At 35.7% G+C, this 23,887-nt stretch overlaps 1 protein-coding gene across 4 annotated transcripts in view; it reads left to right on the plus strand.

Annotated features, from left to right (window-relative positions):
• The window catches only part of PPP2R5E (protein phosphatase 2 regulatory subunit B'epsilon), a 70,792-nt gene extending 47,235 nt beyond the window's left edge, over positions 1–23,557 (plus strand). For 2 of the 4 annotated variants that reach the window (XM_087727414.1, XM_087727419.1), the window contains exons 4-15: positions 6,966–7,067; positions 8,629–8,721; positions 9,196–9,326; positions 9,427–9,486; positions 12,569–12,677; positions 14,817–14,870; positions 14,986–15,036; positions 16,341–16,460; positions 17,760–17,887; positions 18,903–19,004; positions 19,665–19,808; positions 21,311–23,557. In XM_087727414.1, coding sequence (XP_087583540.1) covers positions 6,966–7,067; positions 8,629–8,721; positions 9,196–9,326; positions 9,427–9,486; positions 12,569–12,677; positions 14,817–14,870; positions 14,986–15,036; positions 16,341–16,460; positions 17,760–17,887; positions 18,903–19,004; positions 19,665–19,808; positions 21,311–21,410 — 1,194 coding nt within the window. In that variant the 3' untranslated portion in view covers positions 21,411–23,557. The remainder of the gene's footprint in view (positions 1–6,965; positions 7,068–8,628; positions 8,722–9,195; positions 9,327–9,426; positions 9,487–12,568; positions 12,678–14,816; positions 14,871–14,985; positions 15,037–16,340; positions 16,461–17,759; positions 17,888–18,902; positions 19,005–19,664; positions 19,809–21,310) is intronic. The other 2 variants (XM_087727425.1, XM_087727432.1) reach the window with 2 other exon arrangements.
• Positions 23,558–23,887: the final 330 nt, after the last annotated feature.

A 23,887-nucleotide genomic window follows, 5' to 3' on the forward strand; every position in this document is an offset into this window, starting at 1 on the left:
AGGGTAGGAAGAGGAAGAGAGGAGGAGGGGAGAGGTAAGGGAAAAGAGGAAGGAAGGAAGTAGAGAAGGGAGAGGAAAGGAGAAGAAGGTGGTGTCAAAATAGGTGAGGGATGGTAAACAAAACAACCCGAATGGAATATTACAATTCTATAAATGGAATGACAAATGTATTAGAATTATGAATGTAAAAAAGAATAATAATTATGTGAATGTATATATAGAGAACAAAAAATAAAAATAATTTTTTTTTAAAAAAAAGGTCAAAACTGTTTGGAGAGGTCTTAGACCCCTTTCTGATCGAATCTAAAGATAAACGAAAGATTCTTCCTACTCTCAATAAGAAGCAGGACTGCAAGTCCACTCCCTACTTCAGGAGGCAGTCCTTTCGTGCGAACAACTTCTTTAATTCTTCCTCAGGCAACAGACCCTTCAATCAGCCTTTTGCAGATAGGTCCCAGGACAGGCAGTCCTTTCGGGACAGAGGTAGGTAGCAATACTCTTATCGCAGACCCGGCCATGGTGGGGCCTCCAACAGGCTCTTCTGCAAGTCCAAATTACCACCAGGGGAACCCTCTCATTGGGGGAAAACTTCAATTCTTTGTCGCCCAATGGGAGCACACCTCAGAGGATGCCTGGGTTCTGCAGACCGTGAAAGAAGGACTCTCTCTAAAGTTTGTTTCTCTCCCCCCCCCCAGAATTTCATCCAATGCCCCACCTCCTCTTGTTTAATGAAGAGAGAGGTCATTAACCAGGAGATCCATAACCTCCTGGAGATCAGTGCTGTAGAGCAGGCACCACCCGACCAGGAGAGGATGGGGTTTTACTCCATCCTATTTCTGGTACCCAAGAACTCAGAGGGTTGGAGGGCTATCCTGGATCTGAAGAACCTCAGCTACCACCTTGCATACAGGAAGTTCAAAATGCAATCCCTGCATACCACCCTAGCAGGATTCGCCAAGGGGACCTCCTCACATCCATAGATTTAAAGGAGGCATACCTACACATCCCAATTCAGCCACATCACCGAAGGTTCCTGCAGTTCTTTTACGCGGGCAGACACTATCAATACAGAGCCCTGCCATTCGACCTGTCGTCAGCACCCAGGACCTTCACCAACATTCTGTCAATAGTTGCAGCGCACCTCAGGGCACAGACCCGTAAGGCTCCATTGTTATTTGGACGACATACTCATCCAGTCATTGTCCAAGAAACGGGCCTTGTGGGACCTCCAGCTCATCATGAGGTCCCTCCAGAACCACGGGTTCTCAGTGAACCTGGAGAAAAGTCCTCTGTCACCGACCACCAAGCTCCTCCATCTGGGGGCGGTGATAGACACTTCTCTGCAAGGTGTTTCTCTCCAAGGACAGAATAGACAGCATAGACTCCCTAGTCCACAAGGTTCAGGGTTTGAGGAAGGTCCCTGTGCTGCTCCTTTCACAACTATTGGGGAAGATGATTTCGTGCATCTTGATAGTTCTCTGGGCACGACTTCACTCACAGGAGTTGCAGTGGTTCCTCCTCCCCCATCAGAGATCCAACAGAAGCAACTCTCCCCTGAAGGTCCAACTTCCACTGACCGTGAAGAGATCCCTCAGGTGGGGGGTTTCAGCAGCCTTGTTAAAGGGACATCTCTTCAAAGAGCCAGAGAGAGTAATCATCACAACAGATGCCAGCCTTCTCAGCTGGGGCGTGTACATGGGACATTGGGTGACTCAGGGCAAGTGGTCTCCAGCCGAAGCGGCCTGCAACATCAACTGGCTAGAGCTGCGGGCAGCAAAACTCGCCCTACGTCATTTCCAGCAGGACATTCTAAACCAGCATGTACTATTAATGATGGACAATGTGGCCATCAAAGCACATATAGATGTCCAGGGCAGCACAAGGTTCAGAAGGCTCATGGCAGAAACAGAGGCTCTGGGCAGGTGGGCGGAGTGTCACGTCGAATCCATCCGCTCCAATCACATCTCGGGAGTGGACAACACCCAGGCGGACTGGTTGAGCAGGAATACCATAGGCAATGCAGAATGGCGGTTACGCTCGTTCCCATTCCGCCAGTTGTCCCGCAGATTCGGCACCCCCCGTGATCAACCTGTTTGCCACCTGCGGGAACACGCAGCTCCAGCGATTCTTCTCCCGCTTCAACTTGCTGGGGGCAGAAGGGACGGATGGCCTCGCCTGCAGGTGGCCTCAGGGACTGTTGTATGGGTTTCCTCTGCTCCCCCTTCGGCCACAAGTGATCCGCAAAACCATTGTGGAGAGGCCGGAGATACTGGTACTGGTACGCCGACCTTGCCAGCCTCTTGGTGTCCAGCCCATGGTGAATATCTCAGGACCAGGTCTCCCTCAGCCAGGGGTCAATCAACCATCCAGATCCCCAGTGGCTCCAGTTGGCCGTCTGGCACTTGAGGGGGACCTCCTGAGGAGTGATGGCCTGTCGGAAGAGCTGATACATACCATCCAAGCACCCAGACAACCCTTGACAACCAGAATTTATGATGCCACGTGGGCTACCTTCGCCAGATGGTGCAATGAGCTCCACGTCGATCTGGGCACAGCACCAGTCCTCCTCATATCGGACTTTTTACAGCGGGGGCTCGATAGGGGGCTTTCTCCCAGCACTCTTTGCCATCAGGTTGCCACACCATCCACCGTGTGGTCTGGAGGCTCAGATCAGCCCCTCAGCAAACTACAGAAGGTCCACTGTTTCCTTAAGGGCGCATCAAACTTGCGTCCCCCTATCGTCCACCGGTACTCGATCTGGCAATTATTAGTTGTTCTACAAGTCCTCCCCTCAGCTCCTTTCGAGCCTCTACTTGCGTCTTCCCTACAGCATCTCACACTTAGGACAGTTTTCCTTGTTGCAATAACATCTGCAAGGAGAATATCCGAACTGGAGCCCTACCTGTTGAAAGGATTTATGTATCATACATCCAGACAGAGTTGTACTTCGTTTGGACCCGGCCTTTGTTCCAAAAGTCAACACATGATTTCACAGGGCGCAGAAGATAATTTTGCCAAACTTTTGCCTTTGTCCTAGATACTTGCGGGAACGAGTGTGGCATCCTCTAGATGTCAGATGGGTCCTGCGTAGGTACATTAAATGGACAGCTGAATTCTGCAGTTCCGAGGCCCTTTTCGTGTTGTTCCAGGTATGCGAGGCCTGGCTACAACTATCTGAAGTTAAGTAGTAGGACAGCTCCACACACACCCCCATCCCCACCCTATCTTACTTTTACCTATTCACCCTGGAGTGGGCGAGGTCTTAATTTGGGCTTGATTTGGGGAGTAGGGCTTATATTGGGTGGATGTGTAAAAAATTGAGGTAGGATTTACTTTCTGAGTAGGTCATATTTTCAGGAAAACATTACTTTCTTGATAGTTTAAAATAGAGGTTATTTCTGTTCCTTAGAAGCATGCCTCATTGTCGATGCTTAATTTTGAAGTGGGGAGGGAAATTTAAGGACATACAATTCAGATTAGATATATGACTTCTGTAGAAAGTGTAATCCTTTCTATAACAGATGATAATATGTTCTGGTTTGCAGAGTATCTGATCATTATTCTTTCAAGTGATTATCAATATCATTTTTCTCAGCTTTAATAATTTTCTTAATTTTTAATATGTTTTTACAAATTAGAGTTGTCTTGATTACTATGATAAGGGCCAGCATTAATAGCAATAGTACTTAGACTTTTATACCGCTTCACAGTGCTTTTACAGCCCTCCTTAAGCGGTTTACAGAGTCAGCATATTGCCCCCAACTATCTGGGTCCTTATTTTATCGACCTCGGAAGGATGGAAGGCTGATTCAACCTTGAGCCTGGTGAGATTCGAACTGTCAAATTGCAAGCAGCTGGCGGTCAGCAGAAGTAGCTTGCAGTACTGCACTCTAACCACTGCACCACCACGGCTCTTATTCAGTTTTATTTGTAGGGATAAATGACAAATACTATGTTCATTGGAACATAAACCTGTTGGAAACAGTCTTTGTAGGAATTCTTCATTTCTCCCAATGTGTCTAATTTGATTGACTCTGTTGTCCATGCTTAGTCAAAGAGTATGAATAGCCGACATTGATCCTGTCAGATGGGTCTTAATTTAATTATGGAAAACAGAACATAGATTATGTTAACAGATATGCCCCAAAGAAAGATTAAATATATTATGGTATTTATTACTAATTATAAGGATTCTTTCTTCTGAAAATAACATGCTGTGTGAGATGCATGCTAAAGATCTCCGTAAAAGTAATCTTGTTTTTATTAGCAGTATATTAGAATGCACCCTCTTGTGGTGAGGAGATGCAGAACAATGTATTCTTAGTTACAGATGAAACTCAAAAAACTCGAAAAATATTGTGCAAAAGTTCATTTATTTCAGTAATACAACTTAAAAGGTGAAACTAATATATGAGATAGACTCATTACATGCAAAGCAAGATAGTTCAAGCTGTGATTTGTCATAATTGTGATGATTATGGCTTACAGCTCATGAAAACCCTATCTTGCTTTGCATGTAATGAGGCTATCTCATATATTAGTTTCACCTTTTAAGTTGCATTACTAAAATAAATGAACTTTTGCACAATATTCTAATTTTTTGAGTTTCACCTGTACTATTAATAAACTTTTAATACTTTATTAATGCTGTACTTCAACACGTGATAGCATTTACTCAGTTTTAGCTAATTTGATAAGCTAGGCAGGAAATAGTCTGTCATTGGCAAGACTGGTAAATTGGAAAAAATACCCTAGAAAAAGGCAGTGACAGACTGGATCCTTAACAACAAAACTGCAAGATTGAGAGTCAAGTTCAAATTGAGGACACATTTACTTTTATGCTGTTATTAGGGTGTGTGTGTGTTTATAAAATTGTGCCACTATGTAATGAATCACAGTAAAACCATGGGAAAAATAAACATAACTGAAATGAAGAACAAAATAAAGTATTTGTAGAATAAAATGGCATTAAAATTTGAAACTTCAGTAATATCATATACTTTTTATGATGCAATTAATAGCTAGAAACAAGAGAGCCAAAGCAAGCAAGTTTTTATGCATTAGAATATAAATGAAAATATGTTGTTTTCAAACTCATAAGCATTAGTTATAGATGTATATGAGAGTGAGTGAGAGAGAGAGGGGGGGAGGGAGGGATATATATATATACACACACACACACACACACACATACATACATACATACATACACACATATATATATATATATACATACACACATATATATGAGAGTGAGTGAGAGAGGGGGGGAGGGAGGGAGGGAGGGATATATATATATATATATATATATACATACATACATACATACACATATATATATATACATACATACATACATACACACATATATATACATATACATACACACACACACACACACACACACACACACACACACACACACACACACACACACACACACACACACACACACACACACATATATATATATATATATATATATATATATATATATATATATATATATATATATATGAGGGTTTCATTCAAATTCTGGTAAGAGTTTTGTGGCATTTAAACTTCTTAGTCCAATGTTTCCAAGATATGTTGATGTTCTCCAGCCAGTCATTCTGGCTAATAAACCCTGTCCTACAGAAACTGAGGGTGAAATGACATCTTGAAAACCAATGAAATTGGTTTTGAATGTAGTACAGTAGTCCTCAAATTATAATCATTCAAAGATACAGTGACTGAAAAAAATGACTTAGAACCAGTCCTCATGCTTACAATGTTTGCAGCATCCCCATGGTCACATAATCAAAATAGGACACTTGGCAACCAAGATGTATTTATGACAGTTGGACTGTCCCAGGTCACGTTATCATTATTTATAATCTTCCCAACCAGCTTCTGATAAGCAAAATCAATGGCGGAAGCCAGATTCGCTTAACAACCTCATGATTCACTTAACAACTGATTTGATTCACTGAACATCTGTGGTAAAAAGGTAGTAAAATCAGGTGTGATTCACTTAACATCTGCCTTGCTTAACAATGGAAATTCTGGTCTCAGTGGTGGACATTTGAGAACAACCTGTACTATCACTTGACCTGGATTAAAAATTAGGGTCCTTGGTGCCCCTCGTTTCAACCCTGAGCTACAAATATTCTTAATCTATTCAATTAAGAATATGTGGTACAAATTCCTACAGAATCCATTCCATGGTTTTAGGAAGACATTATTCAAGGATAACGTTCTCTTCTGTTCAATAGTGTAGCTCCTTCAGGCTGGAACTTAAAGGTGCTAATCAGTTTAAAGTACAGATAATCCTTGACTTACATCAGTTCATTTAGTGACCGTTCAAAGTTTCAACAGCACTAAAAAAGTGACATGACCATTTTTCACACTTACGGCTGTTGCATGGTCTTGTGATTTATATTTGGATGTTTGACAGCTGACTCACATTTATAATGGTTGCAGCGTCCTGGGGTCATGCAATCACCTTTTGTAACCTTCTCACAAGCAAACTCAATGGGAAAACCAGATTCACTAAACAACTATATTACTAATTTAACAACTGAAGTGATTCACTTAACAAATGCAGTAAGAGAAGTCATAAAATGGGGCAAAACTCACTTAACAAATACCTCACTTAGCAACATAAATCTTGGGCTCAATTGTGCTCGTAAGTTGAGGACTACTTGTAGCAAAAATGTAGTCTCTTCAATGCTGTCAGAAGCTGTTACCTGCTTTTATTACAAGGGGTAAAAAATCTGACAAGAATCATTAATGCACTTATTAATCATATAGTGCCATATAAATTGTTACTATCTAAGAATAATTTTCTGAAATCTTTTCTAGAATGAATTCTTATAAACTGTAAATTATCCAAAAATATTCTATTTTAATAGCTGCATCTCATCTCTTATAACTGGCTGATTTTTGTAGTAGATATTTGAATGCTCTTTCTCTGCAATTTCAAGGTTTCTTGCAATATATTCCGAACACTTCCTCCAAGTGATAGCAATGAGTTTGATCCAGAAGAAGATGAACCTACTCTTGAAGCATCATGGCCACATTTACAGGTAATTTTATTTAGCACAGTCTTCAAGCAACCCCAAATGCATGTTGAAGAGCCATGCTTTCATAGCTCTCAAAACTATAATAGGGAGAGATAGGCAATTGCCGAGGTTGTGGGAGCATCAGTGGGATGTTTGAAACCAGGGTGGATAAAAATCAATGATTTTTTTAAAAAACACATAATTTTATTTAAATAAGATTTTTTTTCCAAATTTATTTTAATAAAATGCTTTTGGAGTAAAAATCTATCTAAAGATTGTTTTCTATTTAAGATACATTAATAATTTAGTTTATTCAGCATGAAATTAGTTATGTAGCATGAGGCTGTATATTCTGCAATATTTATATTTTTGGTAAACTCATTCAATGAATCCAAGCTCTGCAAGCTGAGATAACATGCCTTCTAAATAGGAAACCTTCATTTTGTTTGTAAATAATAATATTAAAGATTTTAACTACCAGCAAGAACAAGTCCTTACATTTAAAGAGCACTTTTCAGTTCAGACCATCATGGTAGTACCTGTTAGCAGGCATCCACTCACCTTGTGTCACTGCTACATCACCAGCCGTCCCAGTACAGTGAATGGGACTGTCAGTGAGTCAGTAGCAGATCAGGAGGAGCCACTCTGGGACCAAGATGACAGTTTCTCTTTGAAAATTATGATTTAAATCAAACCTTTTTACTAGTAATTTACATTGTGATTTAAATCAAATTGATTTAAATCAAATCTACCCTGTTTGAAACAAACCAAAGGCAACATTGGACAGTGCACAACAAATGAGTAAAGCCACATCTAAAAACCACAGATACAACCCCCACCACCACACAATTACATAAATATAAGAACAGAGATACAAACCTTAAGCAAAGAATTAAAATAGCCGGTATTGAAGCTAACTAAACATGTTTCTGGGACCCTGGGAATGCAAGGAGTGATAATTTAACCAGGCCTTGAGGGCCTTCCAGAATATCAAAATGACACCTACATTTTTGCACCAGATATTGTCCTTTAGCTGATGGCACCCAGAGCGTGACTTCTCTGGCAGAGCTAATGGAATGGTCATATAATGATTTTCAGGTGGAAAGAAGCCAAGTTTTTGTAGTATGCTAGAGGCTGCTGATTAAATCTGATCAATCAATCAGACATCTCTCTTGGTGTAGTGTATAATAGTCCTATATATTTTCTGATTGCTATTACATGAATCCAAACAGTTTAATTAACTCTCTTCAATGTTGTAATTGCTTTATTTTATGTGATTTCAAAAGTCTGGAGAGCAAAAAGAATACGCTGTTGATTACTCCTAGGAAATTGGACAATTCAAAAAAAATGGATTGAACAGTAATGTCATCAACAAACTGCGTACTTGGGGAACATTTAGGGCTTCTGTATATGAGAAATGGGGCAGCAGATGGGCAGTTGAAATGATTAAAATATATATGTTAAATATATAGGTTAAATTACTTTTTCTTAACAAAAATTACAAAAATAATAACATATTAATATGTGCAGTAGAATTACAACATGCATTTAATCAGGACTAACCTGTGTTATTATTTTTTTGCAGCTTGTATATGAATTTTTCATACGATTTTTGGAAAGCCAAGAATTTCAGCCCAGCATTGCCAAAAAGTATATAGATCAAAAATTTGTATTACAGGTATTTTATTTAATCTTATAGTATTAATAAATATACCAGTCTTCGTTAATCAAGATAAATAATAATGTTTACTTACTTGTACTCATTCAGTTCAAGGAATATTTTGTATGAATGTTTAATATTGGAGAATTACAGCTAAGTTCAAGAAATAGTAAATGTCATGACTAAGAATTTTATACAAAAGTTTGCCAGAATCCACTAATTGAAACATTTCTTGTTTCATATGAATATACCCTAAGTCCTGCAGGAAATCTGAATTGACCCTCTTTGGCTATCACTTGCTAATAAAGCAAGAATGGCAAGAATTAGATAGAAAGATAAAAATTAATGATATGATGATAAAAACTAATGTGATTTTGGAACATAGTAAATAGAAAAGTGCAGATTTTGGAGAGAATAAAGCATTTCAGAGATATTAAAAGGTGAAAGTCAAATAGCGTTTGTAACCTGTTGTGTTTTGCTTTATTTTATTAGCTTTTGGAGCTATTTGACAGTGAAGATCCTCGGGAACGGGACTATTTAAAAACAGTCTTACACAGAATTTATGGCAAGTTCCTTGGTCTTAGAGCATTTATCAGAAAACAGATTAATAATATTTTTTTACGGTAAGTTTTAAGAATAGGGGCATAAGAAACTTCTTTTGGTGTTACATGATAGTATTACTGAATAAATATGAACATTTAATGTATGCAATTTGCTTTGCAGGTTTGTTTATGAAACTGAACACTTCAATGGTGTGGCTGAACTGCTGGAAATATTAGGAAGGTAATGAAGTCCCATTCTTTACAACTAACTAAGGATGTAAATATAGTAATATTATGTAGATATATTGCTCTTTCATCAGAGTTTATGTTATATTTATTTATTTATTTATTTATTTATTTATTTATTTATTTAGTTATTTAGTTATTTAGTTATTTAGTTATTTATTTATACATTAGCAAAAGCTTACTTCATTAAAAGTAATATAAAAACTAAATTTAGATGTAAGATCACACAATTACATTTCCATTATATCCTGACCCTCATTTATTCATTCATTCAAAAGACAAAAAAACAAATGACCAAAGCTTGTTTCTAGGATTTAACTTAATTTGATTTGAATTAAATTTATTTATTTAACTTGGTAGACTGCCTAGTAGCAATACCATAATATTTTACAATAAATATATAACAACACTGTTGCATTAAATATAGTTTAAATGGCAATTTAAATAAACCAAGGAAGTCAAATAATTAAAATCAGTCAAAGCCTCTACAAAAATGTATGGAGTCATTGGTGGTCTCTGAACTGTTGTTGTTTTCTTGCAAATGTTTCATTACCAAACTAGGTAACACCATCAAAATATGTTTCCAGGGCCTTTTTAAAAGCTAATAAAATTAGTTTTTCTTATAATTTCCTGTATACTCTTTTTGAATCTTAAAGAAAAAGTGGAATATAAATATGAATAATGGATAATAATAATCTGCTACATAACTACTGGAACTACCACATCCAGTATCCAGACTTAACAATTGTCAGTATGAAAGTCTGAATACTGGACATGGTAGTCCCAGGAGAGGAATAGAAGAGAAAGAACAGAAAAAAGTTCACAAAATACAAAGATCTGCAAATAAAAATAGAATGGCCGTGGCAAAAGAAAGCAAACGTAGTACTAATAGTATTAGACGCCTTGGGTGCAATCCCAAAATAACTCTGGAGCACCACTTGAACAACATCACCATTGACGAAATCAGCATCGATCCATTGCAAAAGGCAGCTTTGCTTCGAACAGTTTATACTGTGTGCACAATTATTAGGCAACTTGCATTTTGGAGGATTAATTTTATTACTGAACAACTACAGAGATCTCCGTCAATCTAAAAGGTTAATAAATCTCAAACCTGAATATTCAAGAAAGTAAAAATGAGCTTTTGGCTTTCTTAGGAGAATATCTGTGTGTGCACAATTATTGGGCAACTATTAGTCTGCAGAGTTATTATGCAACTAACTGGAAAATGAAAATTTGCCCATTTCACTCTTTTGTATGCTGACTCTGTAAACCACTTAGACAGGGCTGTAAAGCACAGTGAAGTGGTACATAAGTCTAAGTGGTATTGCTATTTGCACCTATTAAAGTGAGAATAATAAACAACTCAAAATATACAATGCATAGAGCATTGTCTTGCATAAAAATCATGGTCTTCTTAAAAGATGCAGACTTTTTCCTGTACCACTGCTTGGAGAAAGTGTCTTCTAAAAACTGGCAGTAGGTTTAGGAGTCCATCTTCAACCTGTTCATCTTCAATAATATCAGCCCATAACAGTACCCTACCTCCACTTTGCTGGTGTCTAAGTTGAGGTGGAGCTCTGTTCCCATTATTGATCCAGCCACAGGCCCATCCATCTGGTTGATCAAGAGTCACTATCATCAGTCCATAAAACCTTTGAAAAATCTGTCTTCAAATATTACTTGGCCCAGTCTTGTCGTTTCAACGTATGTGTCTTGTTCAGTGGTGGTTGGGTTTCAGCCTTCGTTACCTTGGCCATGTCTCTGAGCCATTGAACACCTTGTACTTCTGGACACTGCAGGTAGGTTGCAGTTCTGGAATATGGATAATGGGTTCCTAGTAGCTTCACATTTGATTCTTCTCAAATCTTTGGCAGTTCATGCGTGTCTTTTTTCCTCAACACGTTTCTTGTGACCTTGTTGATTATTTGCAACAAAACATTTGCTGGTTCTGTGATCACGCCCCAATCTGTGATCACGCCCCAATATCTTAGCAATTTCAAGTGTGCTGCATTCATCTGAAAGATTTTTTGTTGACTTTTCAGAGTCACTTAAATCTCTTTTTTGGCCCATTTTGCCCGAGGCAAAGAAGCTGCCTAATAATTATGCACATAATTAATATAGCGTGTTGATCTCCTTAGGCCACACCCTCCCTCATTACACAAATGCACATCACCTGAAATGCTTATGTCCAATAAGCATTCAATTTTATACAGCTTGGAGATGGAAGATATGCATAAAAATGATATAGTCAAAATAATCACTTTCCTAATAATTGTGCACACAGTATACATTCTGCTTTTGATGCCTTTAACATAATCAAACATTCACATCTGCCAATTCAAGGTCTTTGTGAAGGAATCAGTAGGTGACAAAAATGCCAAATCCCATCTAAACGTTTGGCTAATTGTGTGATGAACCATAATAATCAGAGAAAAGTCTCTAGGCTTATTTAGCTATTTATCAGTATTTATAGACTGATCTGTTCTAGCAAATGGACAAAGTACATAAGCAAACAGTACAGAATGTCTCAGGAATTAAAGCAATCGGAACAATAAATCAGTCAGTCTTCATCAGCAAAATAGAATTATATATACTGCTTTACATGTGGTGGGCTTTTCAGAGTCTATACCTGTATAAAAGTGATCAGTGATTATGAATGTGCAGTATTTTGATAACGTAGCCATAACATTTCCTGAATTCAGAGAGTGTTTTCTCAAACCTACGTAGCTTCTATACAGTTTCATGAAAAAAAAACATGTCTCTTTAAGGAGTTGCTTACAGCTGCAGAAAGTGCACTTGTGCCAGATCAGAAGCAGTTTTGCTCCTTTCAGATTTCAGTATATTGTATATTGAGTACATTATAAGATATAGAACAAGGTCCAGGGAGATCTAGGTTCAAATCCACTCTTCACCATGGACACTGACTGGGTTTGGACCAGTTGTACTCAACCTATTTCACAAGGTTTTTGTGGTGGGAATAAAATGAAGATGGAGTTCAATACGTTTGGAGGAAAAGCAAATTATAGATCATATTACAAATAAATAAATAAAAAATCTTCTTTTCTTATTTCTAGTATTATCAATGGCTTTGCTTTACCTCTTAAAGCAGAGCATAAACAGTTTTTGGTGAAAGTATTGATCCCTCTACATACCGTTAGAAGTCTATCGCTGTTCCATGCACAGGTAGAAATTTAAGTACTATGTTATGTATTACATTTTTGTAAGAACTGTGTCACATTCTGTTATATAAACAATGTACAATATTATTAAGTTAAAACAAATTTACTGCCATGCATAAAGAAGCACATGCTGGGTTAACAAATTGTTCTAACCCATTCACTATTGTAAACTAGATTTATCAAATATACCATATTTGACTGGATTCTTAATGAGTTCTCTCAATAAGTACTATTACTACATCTAGCAGAAAGATGGATGATGTTTTGGTAACTGCTACAATGAATGATATTGCATAGATTCAAGCCACATCAGTATGATTGAAATTCAGAGCTGGGTAGGTTCCCTTAATTTTTTAAGAGTTAAAATGCTTCTGATGCATTTATTCTACCTTATGGAAAACTCACTGATTTACAGTAATCATACCAGTAACATTCAACAGTTTGTTTGAAAGATGCTCTGAGGCTACAAAAGAAAGATTTTGAATCTTTATATAGCTTGGGGAGTCAGAAGCCCTCTCTCCCCCCTACAAATTAGCACATTTGGATGAGAACAAAAATGGAATGGGTTATGTCACCAAAAATAAATTAGGTTCTGGGTCAAGCAGCTATCTATATCTCTGTCTGTTTATTAGTAGCTGCCGCCTTTCTTTCAAAGTAGGAAATTCAAGATTTTATATGTCCCTATATTTGATTGGGGAAAAGCAAACAGTCACAATAATCTACTTATATATTTTTTCCTTTCTTAATTTACTTCTTGGTGAATTCTATGTCAGTTGAAGGTTGCATCTGAAATGGAACTACAGACAATAAGAGGAGTGCTTTATGTTTTAAAAACAACCCCTTCTATCCAGTAAGGAGTATGGATAGAGCTAAAAAAGCTTGTTTCTGACGTTATACAATTAACTACTTGTGTCAGATGTGATCATGGTGGTGAAATATCTAGCATGAATTCTGATTGGTTCCTGTACTTTAGGTTATATAATATTCTTCTTTTCTTAAACTGATAATTGTTACCATACTGCATGCCTAACCTTTTCCTCAATCATTGAAAGCATTGTTTGGTAAACGTTTCCTCTAACGTTCCTGCAGATGTAGCCTTGCTAGCTTTTCATATTTCTATGTTCTACAAAGCTACTAACTCATCTCATAAGATCTCAGAAGGTGCTTAACGCTTTCAGAAATGTAAAGGAAAAATATTTTAAAGAAAAATTATATAGTGATGAATGTAAATGTTATTAAATTCACATTTATGTAGTTGCTCTGGCACATAGGTACTCCTTGACTTGTGATCACAAGTGAGCCCCAAATTTCCATTGCTAAGCAAGTTAAGTGAATTTTGCTCCATTTTACTACCATTCTTGCCAAGTAAATCACTGCAGTTGTTAAGTTATCAACACGGTTGTTAAGTGAATCTGGCTTCCTCATTGACTTTGCTTGTCAGAAGGCTTGTAAAAGGTGGATTACATGACCCTGAGATACTGCAACCTTCGTAAATTGCCAAGCCTCCGAAGTTTGAAGTTTGATCATGTTGCCATGGACACAAATCACTTTTTTCAGTGCCATTGTAACTTTAAGTGATCACTAAATGAATGGTGGTAAGTCAAGAACTACTAGAAATATCTTTTTGTTACTGTTTAAACCAGAGGTGAGGAACGATGGCTCTCTAAGGAATTCTGACAGTTGGCAGTCCACAAGTCATAAAAGGGCCATCGTTTCCCACCCCTGGTTTAAATGATACATCAGTCATCATGACTTGTATTATCTGGACTGTGGAATGTGATTTAGAACAAATGGGTTGCAGTCTTGCTTGCAGTAGCAGAGTATGGCTTGTAGTGAAATAAGACCTATATCCCAAACAGCCCACTTACAGACAGAGAAGGAAGCTCCCAATCTGTCCTTTTATATTACAGCTTCATTGTTCCTTGTTATGTTTTAAAGGAATCCCCCAGACTATAGTTGCAGTTAATGAAAGGTGGAAGACACTGTGGTAAAAAGTAGAATGAAAGAACCAAGAAATACTAATGGGCATTCTGTCCTTACTAGTTATGATTCAAACTATGCATCAAGTTTAGTTGCTTATAACTATTTTTGTTTTCCTTTCAATTAAAGATTTTAATGTGCATGTTTTCTTTTGTTTCTGCAGTTGGCGTATTGCATTGTGCAGTTTCTAGAGAAAGACCCTTCACTCACAGAACCTGTAAATATAAGAAATACATGCACAGATGAACATTTTAAAATATTGAATAAAAATTTTGTCAACTGACATATTATTATTTCTAATTGGTCTGTTTACCTTTTCTTCTTTAATTTAGGTCATTAGAGGTTTAATGAAATTCTGGCCGAAAACTTGCAGTCAAAAAGAGGTATATTTGATGAACAGAAATCAATTGTATTTCATAATGCAGTGAAGAATATAATTCCTAAGAGGAACATAAAGACTTGGTTGTCCATAGCAAATAGATGTTTTGTCAAAGTAACAAAATCTGCATTGCCCCTTATTTATTTGCATGCAACTTCCTGACTACTAATTCGTAAGGAGTATATTTTGTATTGTAATGTCATAATGAATGTTTTCTCATTTGTTGTCATCCTCACTCCAGTGTAGATTTTGACATAAACAATATTATTAGGCCCCATATTATGGTAGGAATAAAGAAATTCTTTCTTAATGCCATCTGGAAATATAATAGGATGTTCTTAAAAGTAATATTTAAACTCTTATTTTTAATATTAGATGCCAGTCTGAAATACAAAACAATAAACAATATTGAAACATGCTTTGCACGATATTATCAGTTAAAATGCATTTCTAGCATTTCTTAAGAAACAGTCCAATAATTGTAGCTAGTATTAACAAATCAACATTACCTGTATTTAGTATAAGACACAGCAGAGTATAAGACGCACCTTATTTTGGGGGAGGAAAATTCTGCCTACCAGGTATTCGTTTTTATTCCAATAGCACCAGAAAAGCCAAGTAAACACAATAGTATAATAAAATAACACTTTTTGCCACTTTTTTCTTTCCCCAAGGGGGAACCTCTTAATAAGCTTAACTGTATGTCTGGGCATTCAGCCAAAAGCACTTCACACCTGTAAAAATGTAACAAAGCTGAATCAACAAACCAGTCAAGAGCTTGCCTGAAGAAAACATTGAGAAAGCTCAGATAGCCATATGAAAAATCCTGCCTTGCCCTTAAAGGGATTATCCCCAAAAGAATATAAATTGAATAAAAATCTCATAGTCACAGGAACTCTGCCTTACCCTTGAGAGGATTATCTCCCAAAAATGGAAATTGGACAAAAGAAGTACCTCTTAGACAAAAGAAGTCTTCAAATCTTTCCTGTCCACTTCTCCCAGCTGGAAGGATGGGAAATTTTTCCAACAGTATGCTGCAGTAAAAATATTCAAAGCTTTTTTCCCAGCCCTGATGAGGTGCTAACGAGTGAACCTATCTTCCAATCTATTAAGATCTCAGATCCCTTCACTCGTTGGCACCTCATTAGGGCTGAAAAAAGCTTCCAAAAAGCTACATTTGGAGTATAAGACACACCCAAATTTTCAGACTCTTTTGGGGGGAGGACGGGAAGTATGACCTATATTCCAAAAAATACGGTACTTTAAAATATGTTTGTATTTCATATATTTTTTTAAATTTTATTTTAGGTCATGTTCCTTGGAGAGCTGGAAGAAATATTGGATGTGATTGAACCTTCACAGTTTGTCAAAATTCAGGAACCCTTATTTAAACAATTAGCTAAATGTGTGTCTAGCCCTCATTTTCAGGTCAGTATTGCAACTAGATGAGACTAATTATTATAAATGTGTTATGTCTGCAAGATTAGGTTCAGATTGGACTTTGGGAAATGGCTTAAATTACTTCATGTTAATGTGGAGTCTGATTGGAATTGACATCTTCATTAGATCTAGTTCTTCTTCAGAAGCCCATTTCTATCATTTCTATTATTACAAATTAAATATGAGGTGATGATTGGACAAATTTCAATCAGATAGATGTAAATGGCTTTGTGTGTGATATTATTATATTAGTAATAGTTGCTGATATTATTAGTATTATAACTGCCATTATTTTTAAAAGGACAATGTTAATTCTATTTGCTGGAAAAATTTAATGAAATTTGCAATAATGTTTGTTCCTTTTAGATGAATAGGTTCAGAATTTTTGTTTCTTCATGCAAGATTTTCAGTTTGTGACAAGCGAGTTCCATATTCATATACCACTCACACTTTTCGTTCTAGTAGGAGATTGTTATGAAAGAAACAGCATTGGATCCATTCTAATAAAATTATTACAGTTTACTGAAAAATAAATGGAGATAGGTGTAAAAAAGTTTCTTTTAATTGCTCATGGACATAATCGAAAAATTAATAGGATAGTGGACTCTTTGTCCCTTATCTTTTTGTGTCAATAGACTCTATCAGATGTAATTTAATATTTCAGGTCCCCAAAGAGAGAAATAATTAAGAGCATTTAATTAGAGATATACAAAATTAGCAGGATGTATTGTTTTGATGTTCCGTGGAACGTTCCATTTTTCTTCTGGTATATGCCAGGCTAACCATTCTGGGGGCTTTTCTGATAGTTTCTTGGAAGTCAATAATTTGGAATAGGAAATAATTTACAATATTTCAGTTGTAGTCCTGAGAACTCTGTCCTTGCCTCACATCCCTTTCCAAGCTATTAATTTTGTCTGGAGCTTGCTTTACTTTATTTTCTCTCTTCTCTCCTCTCGCCAACACAGAAGTATTTGTAGGGGTGTGGTCAACACTGGCAAGATGGTGGATGGAGTATTGTAATTCACTCTGAAGGGCCAGACAATTATGGCCCAGTATACACTCACACATGCATGCATGCCAAATATCTCTGCTTGTGTTGCGAAAACTTTATCGGATTTCTGGGGGAGATAACTAAGAACATAAACTCTACATAAGCAAATTCCTGCTTTTGTCAGTTGGGTGTTACCTTTATAATTTCTTTTTTGGAGGAAGTTTTTTTTTTACTTGCTTTTGTTTGCAATTATCCATAAGCAGTTTCAAAAATAATACTATATTTTTTATTTCAAGGTGGCTGAAAGAGCACTTTACTATTGGAATAATGAATACATAATGAGTTTGATAGAGGAGAATTCCAATGTAATACTTCCTATCATGTTTTCCAGTCTATACAGGATTTCCAAAGAACACTGGAATCCGTAAGTTGTTGTGGTTGCTGTTGCTGCTAATTTTTCAGTACATTTGTTTGAATTTAGTGCTTTATTTTGTATTGTAATATGGAGAACTACATATGAATGGTGGTAATGTTATCAGTAGTTTACTACACTTACTCAGTATTTTGTATACTAGCACCAACTAGGGAAATGTAGACCATAATATTATTTCAATCATCTGACAAAGAATAAAGCATCCCTTTGCTACTTGAAAATGCATATTTTTGGGGATGGAACCTAATTCGGTGTTGTTGTTTTTTTAAAGTCTTCACAATGCTTTTCATAAGTTGTTGTTTTATTCAGTGTGCTCTCCAGTAGAAAATTATTTGAGGAACTGAATAAGAAGAATGTGAAACTAAAGTTTCAAAATAGTGCCCATCTATGTTTAGGTATGAGCCTAATAAGATCAGTATTATTAAATTTATAATAAAGATCTTTTTCTGAGGTTCCATATTTTTAAAGAATATAGTGTGGGAAATAATTTTAAATGAAAGTTTTTTTCTCTCTTGTGCCTTCAAGTGACTATTTTATCTTCTTTCTGTTTTTCAACATTTCAGCATTATTAAAATATAGGTCTAAATTTCCTTTTCTAGTATTGGGTCAAATTACAGAAAATTAGCATAGGTTCCTAATAGGTTTGGGGAAGTAAGGAAAGGCCATATATAAAAAAAAATTATTGTCTTTTATAGCCAGTGCATCCAGAAAATTTGTTTAATCAATTTTTTTAAATTATTATTTTTGGATATACATTAATCAATTTTAATAATGTTGTAGATGCACAAAAGCCTGAAACATTGTAGGAATGGAAGCTGACGTGAATCATTCAAATAAAATGTCTCCAAGAGTGTCTCAAGGGTCTTTGAGATTATATTAGAATAGTTTCCCTTTTGTGAGTAAAATGAAAGGAATTTGAATATTAGAAACATGAACACAACAAATCTACGACAAAACGTTTTCTAACTTTTTGAGCAGTTTGATGAATTTCTTTCATATTTTACAGGGCTATTGTGGCATTAGTATACAATGTGCTGAAGGCATTTATGGAAATGAATAGTGCCATGTTTGATGAGCTCACAGCAACTTACAAGTCAGATCGCCAGCGGTAACTTTTTAAAGCTTTTTGTCAGCTTTGCATAAAACCTGCAATTTTTGGTTCCTTCCTCCCTCCCTCCCTCCCTCCCTCTTTGCAGTAATTGCATAATTTTCACACACAATTGATTGCAATGCCTCATTTTTTTCTCCCTGCATGCTCATTAGCCTGGCCCTTGCAAGACATAGATGGTTATTTTTTTTCTCCCTTTATGAGATACAGTACCCATTGCGTAGCTTGTGAACTTGCATTCCTCACAGAACTTCTTTTGGCTCTATGTTATTAAAGACTTACATGTATCAAGAATTGAGGTCTAATAAAAATCATACAGTTACCAAAAAAATAATAATAACCCCTGAACAATTTAATCATCACTTTGCTTGAAGATAGTGTTCAGAATATACTAGATTTTTTGGTGGAGTGAGAAAGTATTTGACACTAACCCTTGTGATTTCTACCTGATCATTTACTGAAATCTCTGAGCAAAGTGACACATTTTCAGTCCTGCTTTTCTGCATTTATTATCTTGATACATCCAAGGCTTTGACATTGCAGGATCTAGAAGAAGTGCCATTCATACAATCATTAGTTGCACCTTAGATAAAATGTTTCTCTGTCTTTTCCTTAATAATCCTTCTCCAATTATAGTTCATCTTTTGTCTGAAATTTCAGCTTATCCAAAGCAGCAGGTGAAACTAATGAGGAAACTTCGGGAACTCTGGGCAGTTTGCGACTTGGTGAAAGTCGTTTCTTTTGTGAGACTTGGGGTTCCCACAAGCAAAGCGAAGGGTACTGTATGTCATCAAGCCTTGTTAGGTTAGTATAGCCTCTCACATATTTTTGGAGGCCACGATGTTGTTTAATTGGATTACCAGGCTCTCATGGCTCACTGCTTTTTTAAAAAAAATTAGAAATATGAAATGTAATTGGTGGGGTAATAGATGATCTTAATATTATCTGCGCTTTCTACCTTGTGGTATAGACCAATTGATTCTATATTATGCTTTCTTATTAACTTTTTTCTTTCAACTAGACAGAATGTTTTAATATGCAGGAATTTCTAGGAAAACTCATATAAAATGTTGCTACTAATATAATAGGAATCATTTTGTAAACTTGATTCATATTCATAGAGAAATTGTACAACCTCAGATGTCAAGCATACAACTTTCATGCTTTGGGCATCTTGGCTGGAATCATATATTAGTTAAACTCAGATTGTCAAAATTAATTTTCAGCGATTTTTCATCAAATATAGTTTAAAGCTATGTCCTTTTTATATAAGAATCAAATAAATTATTTTAAAATTTAAGAATGATTCTTCACTGGTGTGGCTTGTTTATTCTTTTATTAAAAAAAATAAAGCCAACATTTCAATTATTACAAATCCAACTATAATATTGTTTAGAACCAGATATTGACAGCAATGTGGTAATTATAAATACAGAAAACTTTGATGAGCTGTAGGATGCAAACCTTTTGTTTTTGCTTTTTTATTAAAAAAAAGTTCTAAGATTTCAGATTGTTCATGAATGTACAATACTATAGTTTCTACATGTATTCGATATGTATTATTTTTCATTCTGGGGATGAATGATTCATTCTATTATACAGATTTTGATGGTAGATTAGTTGGAGTTTGAAAAATGGAAAATGAAATATTACAGAGCTTGTAAACAGGAAAAATTTACAAATCTAAAATAGCTATTTTGTGAAAAGCAGGTCTCAAAAATTTTGATCACCATTAAATTACAGCAGGGTGAAAATTAATACTAGCAACAAATGTTTTCATAAATAATGAAACATAGGAATGTTATAAGTAAGGAGAGAACAAAAAAAAATTTCTAGACACAAAATGTACCTCTCTGGTGCAGGTTTATACTAGACTTTGTGCAATGGTAACTTCTCAGTGAAGAGATACATTAAACACAATATAATTTTAAGTGGTTTTAGATGCAGGAATTACCAAAAAACCCCAATACCAAAGTATATATTTGATACATAGCTTTATTTCATTAACTTTTAGCAATTTTTTGTTTGTTATCTAGAGCACATTTTCATTCAACAGTGAAGAAATTCAGATACATTATGAGAGCCAATGATGCAACTTTTGGACTTGAAATAATTGAATATTACAAGGCACCATTTGTTTGTATTGTTATTTAAATCCATGATGTTACTATGAAGTTTATCTTTTTTTATATTCAGTTTTAGTATTCTTCAGAGAAAAGTGGATACTTGGTGCATAATTTACATCTAATGCTATTTTATAGTGGTTCAGGTGTTAAAATGTTGCCATTTTTTAAAAATTTTGCTAGTGAGAAGAAAAAAGAGAAAGAACGTGAAGAACTATGGAAGAAACTGGAAGATTTGGAACTGAAAAGAGGTCTTAGACGTGATGGAATAATTCCAACTTAACAAAAAGAAACAAAGCAACATTAATTAACCTGTGGAGTCACACATGTATGTAGTAGAAGATGGAGCAACAGTTTTCTGTATTGTGCAACTTTACAGTAGATTTCACATTTGTTTCATTATTACAACAGCACTGTATATATCTGTCTCTAAGTAAAAAAATAAGGACTTCAATCCAAAGTTTGGACAACAGATGGACTTTTCAGAACTTAAAAAAAAATCATTGTTTTAACCCTTTAAACCAGTCTTCAAAAGATCTGTTGATGAAAATTGCTATGTCCAAATTCCATTGTCAGGACCTGTTCCTTATTTATCATTAGCAGAGAGTGATACAACTTCAAATGTGAACAATCTTAAATTTAGCTTGTGTTTCTGCTAAACTGTTAAATGTATTTATAGTAAAAGAGAAAAAAGATTGTCATTTTCTTATGAGTTTGTGTAACATCTTTCTCCTCTGATAACTATGATGTAATTTGACTTTTTTTTCTCCTTTTTGCACATCTTCTTGAGTTGAATGTTTATACAGAATAGGGCCATGAAAAATAGAGGTCCTTAATACTAAGAAGTTTTTTTCCCTGGTATAAGCAACTTTTGAGTACCAGACTTGCTTTGGTGCTCCTTCAGTGTGAACTTTATAAATAGTATGAGGTGGTTATAATCAGGATTGGGAAGTATGCTCTGAATTCGTCAATGAATCAGTTGACAGTGAATCAAAGCTCATCTCACCAATCCTTAACTGAGTGTGCAGTGGCAGCAACACAGACTTCAATATATGATCAGTATTAAATGTACACCGTTGATCATATGACCAGATTTGTGTTAGTAATACTGAGGCTAAATTATTGTATTGCTATATTTTTCTTTAGGCCATTTGAAAATAATTTTTAAAAAAAATACACCAATGAAATGGGTCTATGACTGTCATGATGGATCGAATATGTGTTAACAGGTGAAGGATGAGTTGAGTAAAGAGTTTGAATTATTTGAAGTTGTTGCCTTCCCTCTCTAGATATATATTTATTAAACGTTCCAGCCAAAAGGAAAAAAAAAAAAAAGATGTAATCTTTGGGGAGGAAAGATTTAGTGGTGAGTTTGCACCCTAATGGTATTTCTCATCACAGTAACGTCTTTTTTGCTTTGAGCTGGAATGGATTATGGATAACATGTTTCAGCATCCTAAAGGTGGATGCCAATCCCAGTTTTATTTGTTATTAAAAGCAGTTCTCAAGATGCTATTGAAAGAAGAATAGCCCAATTCTGGCAATCCTAATGTCCTGAGTATTAATAATAAAATTTAAAATGATTTTATATCAAAGGTGCATTGTGACCAAATTGTTCTAGGTTTAAAAAACAAAGGAAAAAAGAGGGCTGTATTATAAGTATACATTACTGGCTATCTGCTTTGTATTTAAAAGTGGAATCTCACATCTTTGGTAGATAAAATGCTGATAAGACTTGTGTACAGTATATATTTAGCTAATGCAGGTGCATTATTATATACCGTAAGGTATGTGTTTTTCAGGATTTTTCTCCAGGATGCTTTTGAACTGTTATAGACAGCATATGACAACAGTGATTGATAATCCTAAACCATTGATCCAGCATTACTTACAGTATGAAACTGAGTTGTTGTTCATGAGTCTTTTGTGATATTTGCAAACATGAATTTACAACTTGTCGACATTGACAAAAATGTGGTATTAATTATAAGCTCATATATTTTTCTTCCTGCCATATACATATTTGGTAGACTTTGTGGGTTTATTGTTTTCACCCCCAACCCCAGCTTCAGCCCCCAGGACAACTGGGAGAGAGAAAAAAACAATCCTACCTGACTATTTTGGGATTATCAGGTCACAGTTTGTACATATGGATCTTTCATACTGATATTGTGAATTGAAGAGCTTTGTAAAAACTTGACACTGCTAAATCAGGGTGGGTTGGGGGATTCAGAATTAAACTAGTCATATATAACACTAAACACAACATGGTTTAATGATATTAATCTAAGCCTCTTTTAAGAACATTGACTGGGACTCAATGTAAACTTGGCAGATGTTGCCAAGGGCGAAATGTTCTATTTTAAAAAGTGCTGGAGCAAAGGTGCAACCTTAAATTCTGAAGATGAAATAAATTTATAACAAATCGTATCCCTCAGACCTTCTTGATTTTGACGGTCCTTTTTTTATTGTAGGCTTTGGGTTTAATCTGTTTTTCTGTAACTAAAATATTTTAAAGTAGCTTTTTTTTAAAAAAAAATCCATGTTTTAGAGTTAGTGACTTCCAGTTGTTTTCAGCAGTGTTACCTTAGGGACAGTTTTGAGATCATTTTTTCTTTAGAGAGGAAAAAATATTCTACAGGCAGGTTTCTATCTGAAGAGGTATAAACATTTAATATGAGATATTTTCCATTAAGTGACTTTCTCTGAGTAAAGAACCAAGATGGCTCTGATTACTCTAGCCCAGAGCTCAGCAATATT

Source organism: Thamnophis sirtalis, unplaced genomic scaffold (assembly GCF_051295495.1).
Source record: "Thamnophis sirtalis isolate CommonGarterSnake01/CBP01778 unplaced genomic scaffold, rThaSir2_p1.2 scaffold_1, whole genome shotgun sequence".
Lineage (NCBI taxonomy): Eukaryota > Metazoa > Chordata > Lepidosauria > Squamata > Natricidae > Thamnophis > Thamnophis sirtalis.